Below are 13,880 nucleotides of genomic sequence, written 5' to 3' on the forward strand. Positions count from 1 at the left end.
GAAATGAAATTATTTTATACTATGATTATACTTGTATCTATACAGTATATTTGTTTGTGTGTGTATAAACTGTGTGTATGTGTGTGTGTGTGTGTGCACGCATTATAAAATACTATTTAAGCATCAAATTTAAATGAATGAATTTCTAAATAAACTACGACAGTGAAAGTGATAGTCACGGTTTCATTTCAGTAGAGGTAACTGTGCAAGTTAAATCTTTTAATGCTTTATAAATCTGCAGAAATTTGTAGATAGCATGGTTAGTAAGTCTTGCTAACCATGAGTCCTGCTGTAATTAAACGCATGTCCAGCATTCATTCCTCTGTGTGTTTATCATTTTACTAATGCTCTCATCTAAATGTCGCAGTCTCTGGGATAATTCACGTTATTATTTGTTGCGTCAAACAACATGCAGAAAATGTGTAAATAACTTCAAACATCCCTCTGAAGCAAAGCACAAGATGGTCCTGACCAATCACAGCTCTTCCTGCAGGTTTTGCATGTTTAAACATCATATCTGGTGATGATGTCATCATAAAGCATAATCTGCTCTGCCGAGCGACAGCAGCGCTTTATTTAACGCCTGCAGAGCTTTAATGAATTCTACACGAGGCGCTGTGTGTGTATCAGTGCGTGTCTGTGTGCTTGAGAAAACGCCACAGCTGTGAACTCTGCTCTCTGAAATACCACACGCTTTGTTTACAATCCAGACAGATGGTCAGTCCGTTCATTTCAGTCGAACGCTCTTATTTTGAAATGCAAGGTCACATGTATAATTGTGCATACATGGATTTATTTACACTTCAAACTAAGATACATTGGTCTTTTTAATGCTTCACAACAGCCAACTTTTTATTTTTTAGATACTTAAGACAATAATAAATTTTAAAATAAATGTAATTTTTAATATAACACGCACTGTTCGAATACTAACGAATGCATTAAAATGAGAGTGACACTAAAGGTATTTGTGATGCATTTACACATACAAATAAATGTATTTATATTTTTTTTTATTCATTCATTTTCCTTTTAGCTTAGTCCCTTTATTAATCTGGTTTCACCACAGCTGAATGAACCGCCAACTTATCCAGCATATGTTTTACGCAGCGGATGCACTTCAAGCTGCAATCCAGTACTGGGAAATACCCATACACTCATTCACTACGGACAATTTAGCTTACTCAATTCCCCTATAGCGCATGTGTTCGGACTGTGGGGGAAACCGGAGCACCCGGAGGAAACCCACGCCAACACGGGGAGAACATGCAAACTCCACACAGAAATGTACACAGGCCCAGCCAAGGCTTGAACCAGCGACCTTCTTGCTGTGAGGCGATCGTGCTACACACTATGCCACCATGACGCCCCAATTTTTTTTCTATTTATTTATAAAACGAATTAAGGCTGTTTTCAACTTTCAGATTCCTAAATAATTGACTGGTTAAAAAAAAAAAACTCAAGTTTCATCATCTATATCATCATTTTAGTGTGACTTCTGCAGAATCACATGACGCTGAAAACTGGAGTAATGATACTGAGTGAAAAATTCAGCTTTCAATTATAGGAATAAAAAATTACTACTTAAATATTCATACATAAAATTAATTATTTATATATATATATATATATATATATATATATATATATATATATATTTTTTTTTTTTTTTTTTATAAATATTTATTTTATAGGTGGGCATGGATTAATTTTTTTTTTTATCTAGATTAAAATGGCTCATTTGAATTCTGCTGAAGGCGTTCAGAATATGTGTGCTACCCAAATAATAAGTCTTTCAGAACAGGTTTCTCAAGCCAGGTGGCGCATTAGACCAGGGGCTCATCTCCTGTTTCCAAAATGCATCACAAACAGCAATAATAATTGGTGATGAAAATAAATGATGTTCAATAAGATGTACTTGTGTTTACTAACTGTTTATTCAGGTAAACATGAATGTTGAACTGTAGGCCTCTTCTTTTTAATTCTTTTATAACACATTTTATCAGCTTTTATTTTATTTTATTTCTATTTTTACCATTTCTATTAATTGTTTTTATTTCTCTTATACTTGTTTCTTTTATTCCTGTTTATGTAAAGCACTTTGAATTGCCACTGTGTATGAAATGTGCTATATAAATAAACTTGCCTTGCCTTGCCTTGCCTTACATAAGCTCCAAACAGCGATTTTTGATGACCTTTAATCCGACTAAAGTCATAACTGAACTAAACAGAAATGGAATTAAGACATGTAGAGTATGCAGATATTAGTGGCATTATTGAAGTAAACACTGCGATCAAACTATTACCGTCATGTAGGACTTTTCCGACAAGATCCACACATGCGACTGTCAGTAAAGGACCACACACACACACATAAAGGTTGTTTCTCAATATGCATTCTTCAGCGGTCTTGCGTTCTCGTGTAACGTCTTCATCAGCTGCCAAAGTTCAGTTCCAAAACTCAAGACCGCAAGAACGGAGCATGCGTGAAACTTAATTAATATTTAATTCATATGATAGAACTAAATTGTGGTTGCATGTGTGCCTGTGTGTGTGTGCACCTTGTATTACTTGTATTATGGGGACCAAATGTCCCCACAAGTATAGCAACACCAGTAAAAAAAATTTTACCTCATGGACATTTTTTGGTCCCCATTAGAAAAACGTCTCATAAATCACACAGAATTAAGTATTTTGAAAATGTATAAGTTCAGATTGTTTCCTGTGAGGATTGGGCAGAGAAAACATACAGTTATGTCTGTTTTATTTATTTATATATATATATATATATATATATATATATATATATATATATATATATATATATATATATATATATATATATATATATATATATGTATATGTTTTGTTTTGTTTGGAGCAAACTGAGGTTGTAGAGTGGTGTGTACTATGGTAAAGAGTTGTGTGTGTGGTGAACTGGTTAAGTGTGTGTGTGGTGAATTCCTGACTCACCCAGAGCTCCCTGACAGATGTCGGTGCGAGTGGCTCCATCCACGATAAACTGAGGACGCGAGCACATCTCCTGAAGACACAGAAACACAGCTAGATTACATCACTATCTATATATTGTGTGTGTATGTGTATGTATGTATATATATATGTATGTGTGTGTGTATAGATAGATAGATAGATAGATAGATAGATAGATAGATAGATAGATAGATAGATAGATAGATAGATAGATAGATAGATAGATATAATTTTTTTCTGAATCTGTTAAACATCATTTGGGAAATATCTGAAACATTAATGAGATAATTTAGTATACTATTTTGATCCACTTCAAATGCTGACCGCTGTATATAAACACACATACCATCAATAGTTTCCAGCATATTTTGAGTCTGTGTGGTCCGCTCACCTTGGGTCTCATCCAGCGCACTCCTTGTGTTTTGGAGGATCGTGGGCCGAGTTCATTGAAGCCCAGAGAAGAGCTGCTGGCCGTGAATATTGGATCCTCAAACAGTCGTCTGCTCTGCTGGCTCTGAGCTCTCAGCGTCTCGTAATCTTGACCCAGGAACTTCACAGCGTTGTGGTTTTGACCCAAACCTGCATCTCGGTCCCACTGACTCCGCAGCCTCGCAGCCATTCCAGTGGCGCAGATGGGCTCCATGTTTTCACTTCGACTAGCGCGCTAGCAGACGATGCTTTTTCAGACAGCCAATTAGAACTGACAAAAAAAAAAAAAGAGCCAATCAGCAATCAGCCAATGGATCTGATTTTGAAGTCCTGGAAAAGAAAAAAAAAAAACTGCATGAACCAGATGCTCCGACCGTTTTTTTTTTTCGTATTGTGACGCAGTTCCTAGAGAAACTGCATATTAAATGAGGGAAAAAAAGTGGGCGTGGCTTGTTTTTCCTACTGCGAGCTGATTGGATGTAGTAAAGTAGGCATTTCATCTGAAAAAGATCTGAAAAAGATTTTTTGGGAGAGTTATTACAATCCAAAAGACTCCACCACCTCACCATTTCTATTTGTTGTCATAGCAACAGTTGGAGGGGTGTGGTTAAGTATGTTAGCCATGCCCAATACCTCAGCCAAACCTAATCTGAGAATTTGACTGAAAACAAACAGGAAGTGCATTTTCAGATTTCAATTAAAGATTATAAAGGCAAACTATTTGTTCTTAATGACATGTACAGATGAATTGTTCACCACAAAACTGACAATGAGATAACAAAATCAATCTGGTTAGTTGATTTCATCTGTACTTTAATTTGTAAATGTTCATTCATTCACTGCAGCTTTTACGGGGCCGGGTCGCGGGGGCAGCAGTCTTAGGAGAGAACCCCAGACTTCTCCCTCCAGCGTGTCTCCCTCCAGCGTGTCCTGGGTCTTCCCCGAGGTCTCCTCCCGGTGGGACATTCCTGGAACACCTCCCTAGGGAGGCATCCAGAACAGATGCCCGAGCCTCCTCAACTGACTTCTCTCGATGTGGAGGAGCAGCAGCTCTACTTCGAGCTCCTCCCGAGTGTCAAAGCTCCTCACCCTATCCATAAGAGTGTGCCCTGCCACCCTTCGAAGCAAACTCATTTTGGCCGCTTGTATCCGAGATCCTTTTGTCTCAGCTCCTTCTTTACCACAACGGACCGGTACATCGACCGCATTACTGCTGCACCAATCCACATGTCAATCTCATGTTCCAACCTTCCCTCACTCGTGAACAAAACCCAGAGGTACTTAAACTAGTCCACCTGAAGTAAGGACTTTCCTCCAACCTGAAAATGGTTAATCACCTTTTTCCAGTGGAGCACCATGGCCTTGGACTTGGAGGTGCTGATTCTCATCCCAGCATCACACTTGGCAGCAAACAGACCCAGTGCATGCTGAAGGTCCATGTTCGATGAAGCCAACAGAACAACATCGTCTGTGATTAACAGATGAAATCCTGTGGACCCCGAACCGGACTCCCTCCCTCCCTCCTGCACCTTGAAAATTATGAACAGAATTAATGACAAGGGGCAGCCCTGCTGGACTCATGAACTGGAAACAAGTCTGACTTATTGCCGGCAATGCGAACTAGACTCCAACTCTGTTCATACAGGGATGAGACGGCACTTAACCGAGCGCCTCTGACCCCATACTCCTCGAGCATCCTCCACAGAATGCCACGAGGGACTCAGTCAAACGCCTTCTCCAAGTCCACAAAACACATGTGGACTGGTTGGGCATACTCCCATAAACCCTCAAGCACCCTGGTGAGGGTATAGATCTGGTCCAGTGTACCATGGCCCCGGACGAAAACTGCATTGTTCCTCCTGGATCCTAGGTTCAACCAGGTTCTTAGGTTCAATTTGTAATTATTCGGAATAAAATTAACTTGTCCTATGGAGAAAAATTTACATTTTTCCTCCATCTGAGGAGGACTAGAAGAATATAGATTTCTCAAAGAGTCCCAAAGCACACTTGTATGCAATCAGCAGTAAGGGGCGTGTCTAGTAACTAAAGAGACAGGTGCATTTAGGACACACCCTCATTTGGTGGGGAAAAACTCATTTTTTTTGCATCCTTGTCAAAACAGAACATCTAAAAGTAGCTCCAGTATGTGACGAGGTGTACAGTAAACAAAATAATAAACAAATCAGAGTGGCAGATGATTCTGGATGTCATTTAATCAGAGATCGGCCAGTGGATCTGGTTTCGATGTCCTGGAAGAGAGAAGAAACCTTTCTGTCACAGCAAAAACTTCTTCTGTGACAAAGATGCACATGGAGCCGTGTCCTGTGGTGTCATTTTTTTGGCTTCCGCCGATTATTACAGGTTTATCCAGTTGTACTGCAAATTCTTTGGCATTTTGATAGCAAGACGGTGCCACCTTTTACTGTGGAAACAAACATTTACTCTGACAACTGAATTCAAGATGCAACTCTTTCTTTGGAAAATATTGCGTTTACAATACATTGCAACTTTAGTGCTTCTAAGACGGGATCCGTTTAGATTCACTTCTACAGACTGTCAATCTCATCCTTAGGGTTTTTCAGTTGCAGATTACATTAAACTATAGTCTGTACATTGTAAAAGTATCTGTGAATTGTGCATTTAAAATGTCTGTGTGTTGATGTTCATGCGTACATTGTACATGGGTTATTTCTAAATTTGAACGGTCCCACATATATTTGATACATAATGGACACTATACTTTTTTATTTTGTTTAATTATTCTGTTTATTTTTGGTGTGTAATTGTGATTGAATTTCGTTAGCAGTATTGGAGAAAGTTACTTTTGAAAGTATCGAGTTACTCTCCAAAAAAGTAACTAGTTTCTTTTTAATGATAAGTAATGCATTACGTTACTTTTGAGTTACTTTTCCTTACTTTTGCTGAGGCTTGATCTCTTTCAGAACCTGCAGCGTTTTTTTTTTTCCTTTTAGTTTTTTTAATAGAGGAGCTCTGCATTTAACAACGCTCTGTATAACCTACACCTCACTGGTCACTGGTTCGACCCCCGGCTGGGTCAATTGGCGTTTCTGTATGGAGTTTGCATGTTCTCCCCGTGTTGGCGTGGGTTTCCTCTGGATGCTCCAGTTTCCCCCACAGTCCAAACACATGCGCTATTGACCTTATTCTAAAATGCGGAAGTGCGCCTGTTTTCACGATTGTTTTAGAACTTCCGATTAGGTCCCCTATGGGAGAAATGACTAGGAATAATAAATAATAAATGGAGACTAATCCAAAGGAAAATGAATAAATGAAATATCAGTATCGTTTAGCAAAATTCACTTTTAAAGTCAATCGGATCACCATCTTACTGTCTGTACCCAAATGTTTTACCCGACAAAGTTTCCCGCTGGAGGACTTGATGACCTGCTACTCAGATTGATCATTCTGACATGACTCTGAATGCAAAATAAACCAGCATTCATCTCCAACAAAGCCTGAGATCTGCTGTCACAACCTCCCCTAGGCACGACTGTCCTGACCATCAATCTAAGTCATTTTAGTTTACTTAAACGGCACGTAAAAATGAGAGGCGTCCTTTATAATCCTGCATCTTCATACAGATTCAGAATAAAGATACTCCGATATTATCTGTGAATTCAGAAGGAAAACGATGGTTAATCCTACAGCAAACACAGTCCACACAAAACAAATACCTGATGCTCATGTTTCCCAAATAACATTCAAGATTTTGCAAAGAAAACAGTGGACGTCTCAATGGAAAAAGGAATGTGTGCATTTAAAACTTTATGAAACCTATGCATTACACCCTCGAGCTTGAGTAATTCAAACCGCTCCTAGTTTGTTCATTCTCACAGTAAAAAGGACATTATTTCACCTAAAAAAGTGAGAACTTGTTCACTTCAGAGTGATTAGTTGACTTTATTTTAAAAAAAGTGAGAACCTGTTGTAACTTGGAACTGTTAAGTAACTTAAGTTGACTTAATTTTTATAATTATGCAGAGACGTTACTGTATGGGTAAAAACTGAATAAATTATGGCTTTGTCAACGTAGCACTATGGTGCAAGGTGCTTTTATTTACAGTGCAAGGTGTCAAAATGCCCAAAAATCCCCAAAAATAATAGTACAGCCCAAGTTCACTCACTTAAAGAGCCCATATTATACATGAAATAGGGTCATATTTAGGTTGTAAGGGTCTCCAACAACAGTCTAATATGCATGCAAGGTCATAAAACACTTTGATGGTCTTATAATCTGCATTTATTTTTACCTAATTATCCCAACGACTCCCATATGAATCGTTCAGCGATTCATTTGTTCCCAACCCCCTCCTCAGCGCGAAGCTAATCTGCGCTGATTGGACCGATGACAGCCTGCTGCGATTGGTCGACAGTGACAGGCTTCAGCATGAGACAGAGTGAAATGCCCAGCTGGTAATCAACTATATAAAAGTAGTCACAGTGCACACGCGCTTCATAGTGTAAGGCTTTTTTCACACACACAAACAACCCTCTTCAGAAGAACTGGGGAGATCGACGCGAGTCTCTCTCTCTCTCTCTCCCTCTCCCTCTCTCTCTCTCACACACACACACAACGCTCCTCAGAAGAACTAGGGAAAGCGACGCGAGTCTCTCTCTCTCTCTCTCTCACACACACACACACACACACACACAACGCTCCTCAGAAAAACTAGGGAAAGCGACGCGAGTCTCTCTCTCTCTCTCTCTCACACACACACACACAACGCTCCTCAGAAGAACTAGGGAAAGCGACGCGAGACGCGAGTCTCTCTCTCTCTCTCTCTCTCTCTCTCTCTCTCTCTCTCTCTCTCTCTCTCTCTCTCTCTCTCTCTCTCTCTCTCTCTCTCTCTCTCTCTCTCTCTCTCTCTCTCTCTCTCTCTCTCTCTCTCTCTCTCTCTCTCTCTCTCTCTCTCTCTCTCTCTCTCTCTCTCTCTCTCTCTCTCTCACACACACACACACAACGCTCCTCAGAAGAACTAGGGAACGTGACACGAGTCTCCTAGCTTACGATCGATCGCCATAGCAACGACAAACGGCAGTGGAACGCGAGCTCACAAAAGCCTTTAACGTTAAATCCGTAAACAAAGCGGCACGCGTCGCGTTTTTAACGTGGCTTACATGTGATAAGAGAATATAAAGAGTAACCGTGTGTACTGTACCAGGTTAACAACTCATCTTTGGGTAGAGACTGTCAATATTATCCATCTGAGCACAGCGTGACTTCATTCGACCGGCGGCGTCTGTGTGTGTGTGTCTAGTGTTTTTTCTGTGTTAGTGGGCGGGGCCGCAGGTTTCAAATCTCCCTGGTTTGCGCGCGTAACTACTGGCGAGGCTTGTGTTTCGTGGCTGCGTCATCGCGAAACACCTAATGACTCGTTATCAAGGCGACTCGTTTGAAGCACTATGAGTCGACTCTTTTATAGATGAATCAATAGTTTTAAACACTGTACACTTACAGATTTAAGCCTTAGCTGGATATTTCACTTCACTTAGAGCTGTGCTACAGACTACATGGAAGGGCATTTTCAAAAACCCATAATATGGGCTCTTTAATAATTTGTCAATGAGTTTACTCACTTTACATCAAGTCAAAGAATCCTTTAAAAGCAATAACTTTACATAAAGTGTTTAAAACCAACCCATTGGTTTTTAAAAAGTGAGTAAACTCATTGCTTTTAAAGTCAACTAATCGCTTTAAAAGCAACAGTTTTACTCCCTTTTATTAAGTACAGTCGACTAATCGCTTTAAAAGCAACAGGTTTACTCACTTTTTAAAAAATATTCAACTGTTTGTAAAAACATTGCAAAAATTAGATGTTTTGTTTCCATTGAGAAACTTGTTCATGCTTTTATCAGCAGCAGGGTGGATTACTGTCAACTGTCAAGACAGAAAACACATCTGTTTAGCTTTACTGAATAAGCACTGTGCTGCGTCCCACATATCGCACTATTATGTCTGTGTTTTGTTTCTTATTCTTTTATAACCTGTTTAACACATTTTAATCTGTTTTTAATCACTTTTATTTTCTTATACTTGTTTCTTCTATTTCTGTTTACGTAAAGCACTTTGAATTACCATTGTGTGTGAAATGTGCTATATAAACTTGCCATGACAAATTGCTTTTAAAGCAACAAGATTTCCTATTTTTTAAGGTAAACCCAACTAATCATTTTAAAAGCAACAAGTTTACTCACTTTTATTAAGTAAAGTCAACTAATCGCTTTAAAATCAACAAGTTTACTCACTTTTGAGTGAAGTAAACTAATCGCATTAAAAGGAACAGGTTTACTCCCTTTTATTAAGTAGAGTCGACTAATCGCATTAAAAGCAACAGGTTTACTCCCTTTAATTAAGTAGAGTCGACTAATCGCATTAAAAGCAACAGGTTTACTCCCTTTAATTAAGTAGAGTCGACTAATCGCATTAAAAGCAACAGGTTTACTCCCTTTTATTAAGTAGACTCGACTAATCGCATTAAAATCAACAGGTTTACTTCCTTTTATTAAGTAGAGTCGACTAATCGCATTAAAAGCAACAGGTTTACTCCCTTTTATTAAGTTAACTAATCGCTTTAAAACCAATGACTTCTCACTTTTCAGTCAATTAATAGCTTTAAAAGGAACAGGTTTACTCACTTTTATTAAGTAAAGTCAACTAATCGCTCTTAAAAGCAATGTTGTTTGTTTAAGTCAACTAATCGCTTCAAAAGCAAGAAGTTTACTAACTTTGTTAAAGTCAAATAATTACTAATCAGTGCTCTGCGGTGTGCCGTTTACTCACTGTTCTGATTTACTTTGCTTTGTAAAACCATAAACAAACATCAGCTTGTCTTTGCCCATTATTGCACAGGTTGTCTGGGATTTTTACAATGTTCAATTTGCAGTTTAGTTTGAGCAAACTCTGAGTTTTTAGGCTCAAGAAGGTGGGTTGGTTTTGATCAGTTTGTATAGTAACTTCAGCTAAAAGGCTAACCTGCTCCAGAGACCATTTCATTCTGGATTAGAGATCAAACTTAAATTTCACACACACACACACACACACACACACACACACACACACACTACAAATACATCTAATTGTCTATTATATTATATTTTCTCCTAATATATGTTTATATAGTTTTTGTTAATACATTTAAATCCATTTTGTGACAAAACTGAGACACAAATTTGAGACAAAAAGTGGCTTAAACATGCACAGACTAAGGGAAAGATTTGCATTTTTTGTCCAAAATGTTACCCTTTATTTATCAGATTTACTTTTTTGTCCAAAGCTTTCTAAGGAAAGGTTTTTCTCGAAATCTTTGGACAAAAGTGTCTGCTAGCAATCGAAGAAAACAAGTTCTGCAAGACCTGAAACCATTCGCTGTCATATAATCTGTGTAATATAGTACAACAAAGCTACATAAGCTGCAATCCCTAGTTCGACTTTACCTTCTCAAGCTTTTGCTACATCATTTCTGCTTCACAAATGCGTTCATAAAACACTGAGTATACAGAGAATGTTTATTTCAGGGGTGTCCAAACTCGGTCCTGGAGGGCTGGTGTCCTGCAAATTTTAGTTCCAACCCCAATTAAACACACCTGAACCAGCTAAGCAAGCTCTTACTAGGTGTACTAGAAACTTCCAGGAAGGTGTTAAAGGAAGTTGGAGCTAAACTGTGCAGGACGCCGGCCCTCCAGGACCGAGTTTGGACACCCCTGGTTTATATCAAGTGTTGTGAAATGAATAAATCTATGATTGGTTTGATTTTGTCAAATCTAAATCCACTCTCCAACTCAGTTTATTAAAATAGCTGCAATAGGCCACAGAGTTCTGCCTAAAGCGTTTACATGATATCAACCCATTTTGTTTCCGCTTACAGAAGTGTATTGTGGCTGGGAATAGACTGACATCATTCAGAAAGTGGAGCAGTGAAGGGTGTGGTGTGTGTGTGCATGAGATCCCAGGAAAATCCAAAGACGAGCTGCCAAGAGTGTGTTAAACTGCAGGAGTGTATGGACGTTTGCCAGCAGAGCAAATAACGCAGCACTCAGAGCTTCAACGGTGACTAAGCAGAAACACTCGCACTAAAACACGCTTCAGCTTCAGATTAAGCTTCAGGTCAATGCTTTTCCACTTCAGAGAGTTCATATCTGCGCTGCTTTGTTTTAGTTTTCTTCATATTTCATGATCGTAACATCTCCTGCTCCAGCAATCGGCATTAAAGAGTGTAAACAGACACTTTGATGAAGTCTCATGCATTGCTCAGGGATGAGTTTCAACACCGTGTCGAAATCTTGATGGTTCTATGGGTCTCTTCTTTCACTTTCTTTCACTTTCCCGAACTCTCACATTCAATCTGCCCAGTTGGTGGAATGAACTCCCTAACTACATCAGAACAGCCGAGTCACTTGCTGTCTTCAAGAAACGACTAAAAACGCAACTGTTTAGTCTCCACTTTTCCTCCTAATCTGCAATTGCCTCTCTGGCTATACCACTAACTGAGCCCTCTTTCTCTCTCTCTCTCTCTCTCTCTCTCTCTCTCTATTAAAAAAAAAAAAAAAAAAAAAAATTCTACTAATGTTTTTGCTTCTTAGACTTTTACACGCCTGAAACTTGTCTATAGCGCTTGTTCACTGCTGCTCTTATAGTTGTGTAAATTGCTTCCTTGTCCTCATTTGTAAGTCGCTTTGGATAAAAGCGTCTGCTAAATGACTAAATGTAAATGTAAATGTAAATGTCTCATCTCTCAAATCGGAGCTTTATTTTGTATTCTACATTGGATTCAGCTCAGGGGATTGGCTAAGCCATTCTACAGAATTAATTTTCTTTCTCTGAAACCATCTGAGAGTTTCCTTGGCTGTGTTTTGGATCATTGTCTTGCGGAAATGTCCACCCTGGTTTCACCTTCATCCTGCTAATGTAGATGTTGGACTGAAGCAGCTGATATTCATTTACACTGAGGGTTGCTGAGGAACTACTGAGAGATTTTAGCTGCTGTCTGGGCTCTCACTATCTTCCTACACCTCCCTTTCTTCATGTGTTCAATACTTTTTCCCTGCGTCATTTTATTTTATTTTGCATAACTTAATTTGTAAACCAATTAGATTAGTTTTCTTTGCATATATAGATTTCTTTGGTTATCAACATCCGTGGAAAATTTCAAGTCAACGACAACAGAATATGTTTTCTGAGGAAACTGGTGACGAGTTCAATACTTATTTCCCCCTCGCAGTATGCATGAAAATCTGCTTTGATTAATATCTTAGCCCTATAAACAAGTAGAGACCCATCATGATACCTCAGTTTCTGGACAGATGCTGTCGACCAATCAGAACGAGGCTTAAACAGGCACAGACTGAGAGAGACATTTGTAAGAAAAACAAGTTCTGCAAGTCCTGAAAGCTGTGTCATATAATCTGTGATATATTATCTGTGAGATATATATATATATATATATATATATATATATATATATATATATATATATATATATATATATATATATATATATATATATATATATATATATATATATAAATCTATGATGTTTTCTTTTACTGTGATTTTTATATATTGCAATATGAATACAAGCTCTCCAGATTGCTTGAATGTGTATTTGTAAATAATTCATAATGTTAGACTGATGTGATTTTGTAGGGGAGCATATCTGCATAAATTATAATAAAAAAACGACAAGCAAAGTTAATTACAATAGAGAAAAGATACAATAATTTAAGATTTTCTGGGGAGTCTAACAGTTTTCAGGAATAGAAATTAGGTCAAGTGTAAAATAACACCATATGGTTTTCATTGTATAAACAATTAGATATTGCAGAATTAATCTTTAAGCTACAAATGTTTAATTTATTGTGCTCAAATGTCTTAAATTTGCTGCAAATGCTTACACAGCCACAGCCCTTAAAAACAAATGCAAATATATCTAAATAAAAAGAGAGATATAACATATATTGCACAAAATATATTACGATAAATGATATTATTATAATTTTAAACCATTTTATTCTGCTCATTATATAATAATGCCAATATATCAGCATCATAATGCATGGTCACTCTTCCAAAGAACACACAATATTATATTTCTAAGAATATTCAATATAATTAGTCGTTTTAACCATTTAATAATGTCTCTGCATGTCTCTGTACACATTTACAATGCGAGGGAACAGCAGGGGTGTGTTCATGAGGTTATCGTCGCCTACAGGTAGGATTTTACCTCTGGGCGTGGATGAAATGTAGACAACGGTAACAACAGACATAATTACTGCACTTCTCACTGCTTTATATACATGCACAATGCTCAAGAATTAAACATTCTGCACTGTGAATACTGTAAACAGTGGTGCTCTTAGAGACGCTGCTTTTGATGTGTCGTGATCAAATGTCAAATGGAGAACTACAATGCTTCTGTGCGCCGCTCAAATCTGACATT

General features: G+C 38.1%; 1 protein-coding gene across 3 annotated transcripts in view; it reads right to left on the reverse strand.

Annotated features, from left to right (window-relative positions):
• Nucleotides 1–13,880, reverse strand: part of capn1 (calpain 1) — a 61,185-nt gene that overhangs the window by 42,826 nt on the left and 4,479 nt on the right. For 2 of the 3 annotated variants that reach the window (XM_056460956.1, XM_056460954.1), the window contains exons 2-3: nt 3,383–3,750; nt 2,974–3,043 (exon numbers count right to left, since the gene is read on the reverse strand). In XM_056460956.1, the coding sequence (XP_056316931.1) occupies nt 2,974–3,043; nt 3,383–3,634 (322 nt within the window). In that variant the 5' untranslated portion in view covers nt 3,635–3,750. The remainder of the gene's footprint in view (nt 1–2,973; nt 3,044–3,382; nt 3,751–13,880) is intronic. The other variant, XM_056460955.1, reaches the window with a different exon arrangement.

This window comes from Danio aesculapii, chromosome 7 (assembly GCF_903798145.1).
Source record: "Danio aesculapii chromosome 7, fDanAes4.1, whole genome shotgun sequence".
NCBI lineage: Eukaryota > Metazoa > Chordata > Actinopteri > Cypriniformes > Danionidae > Danio > Danio aesculapii.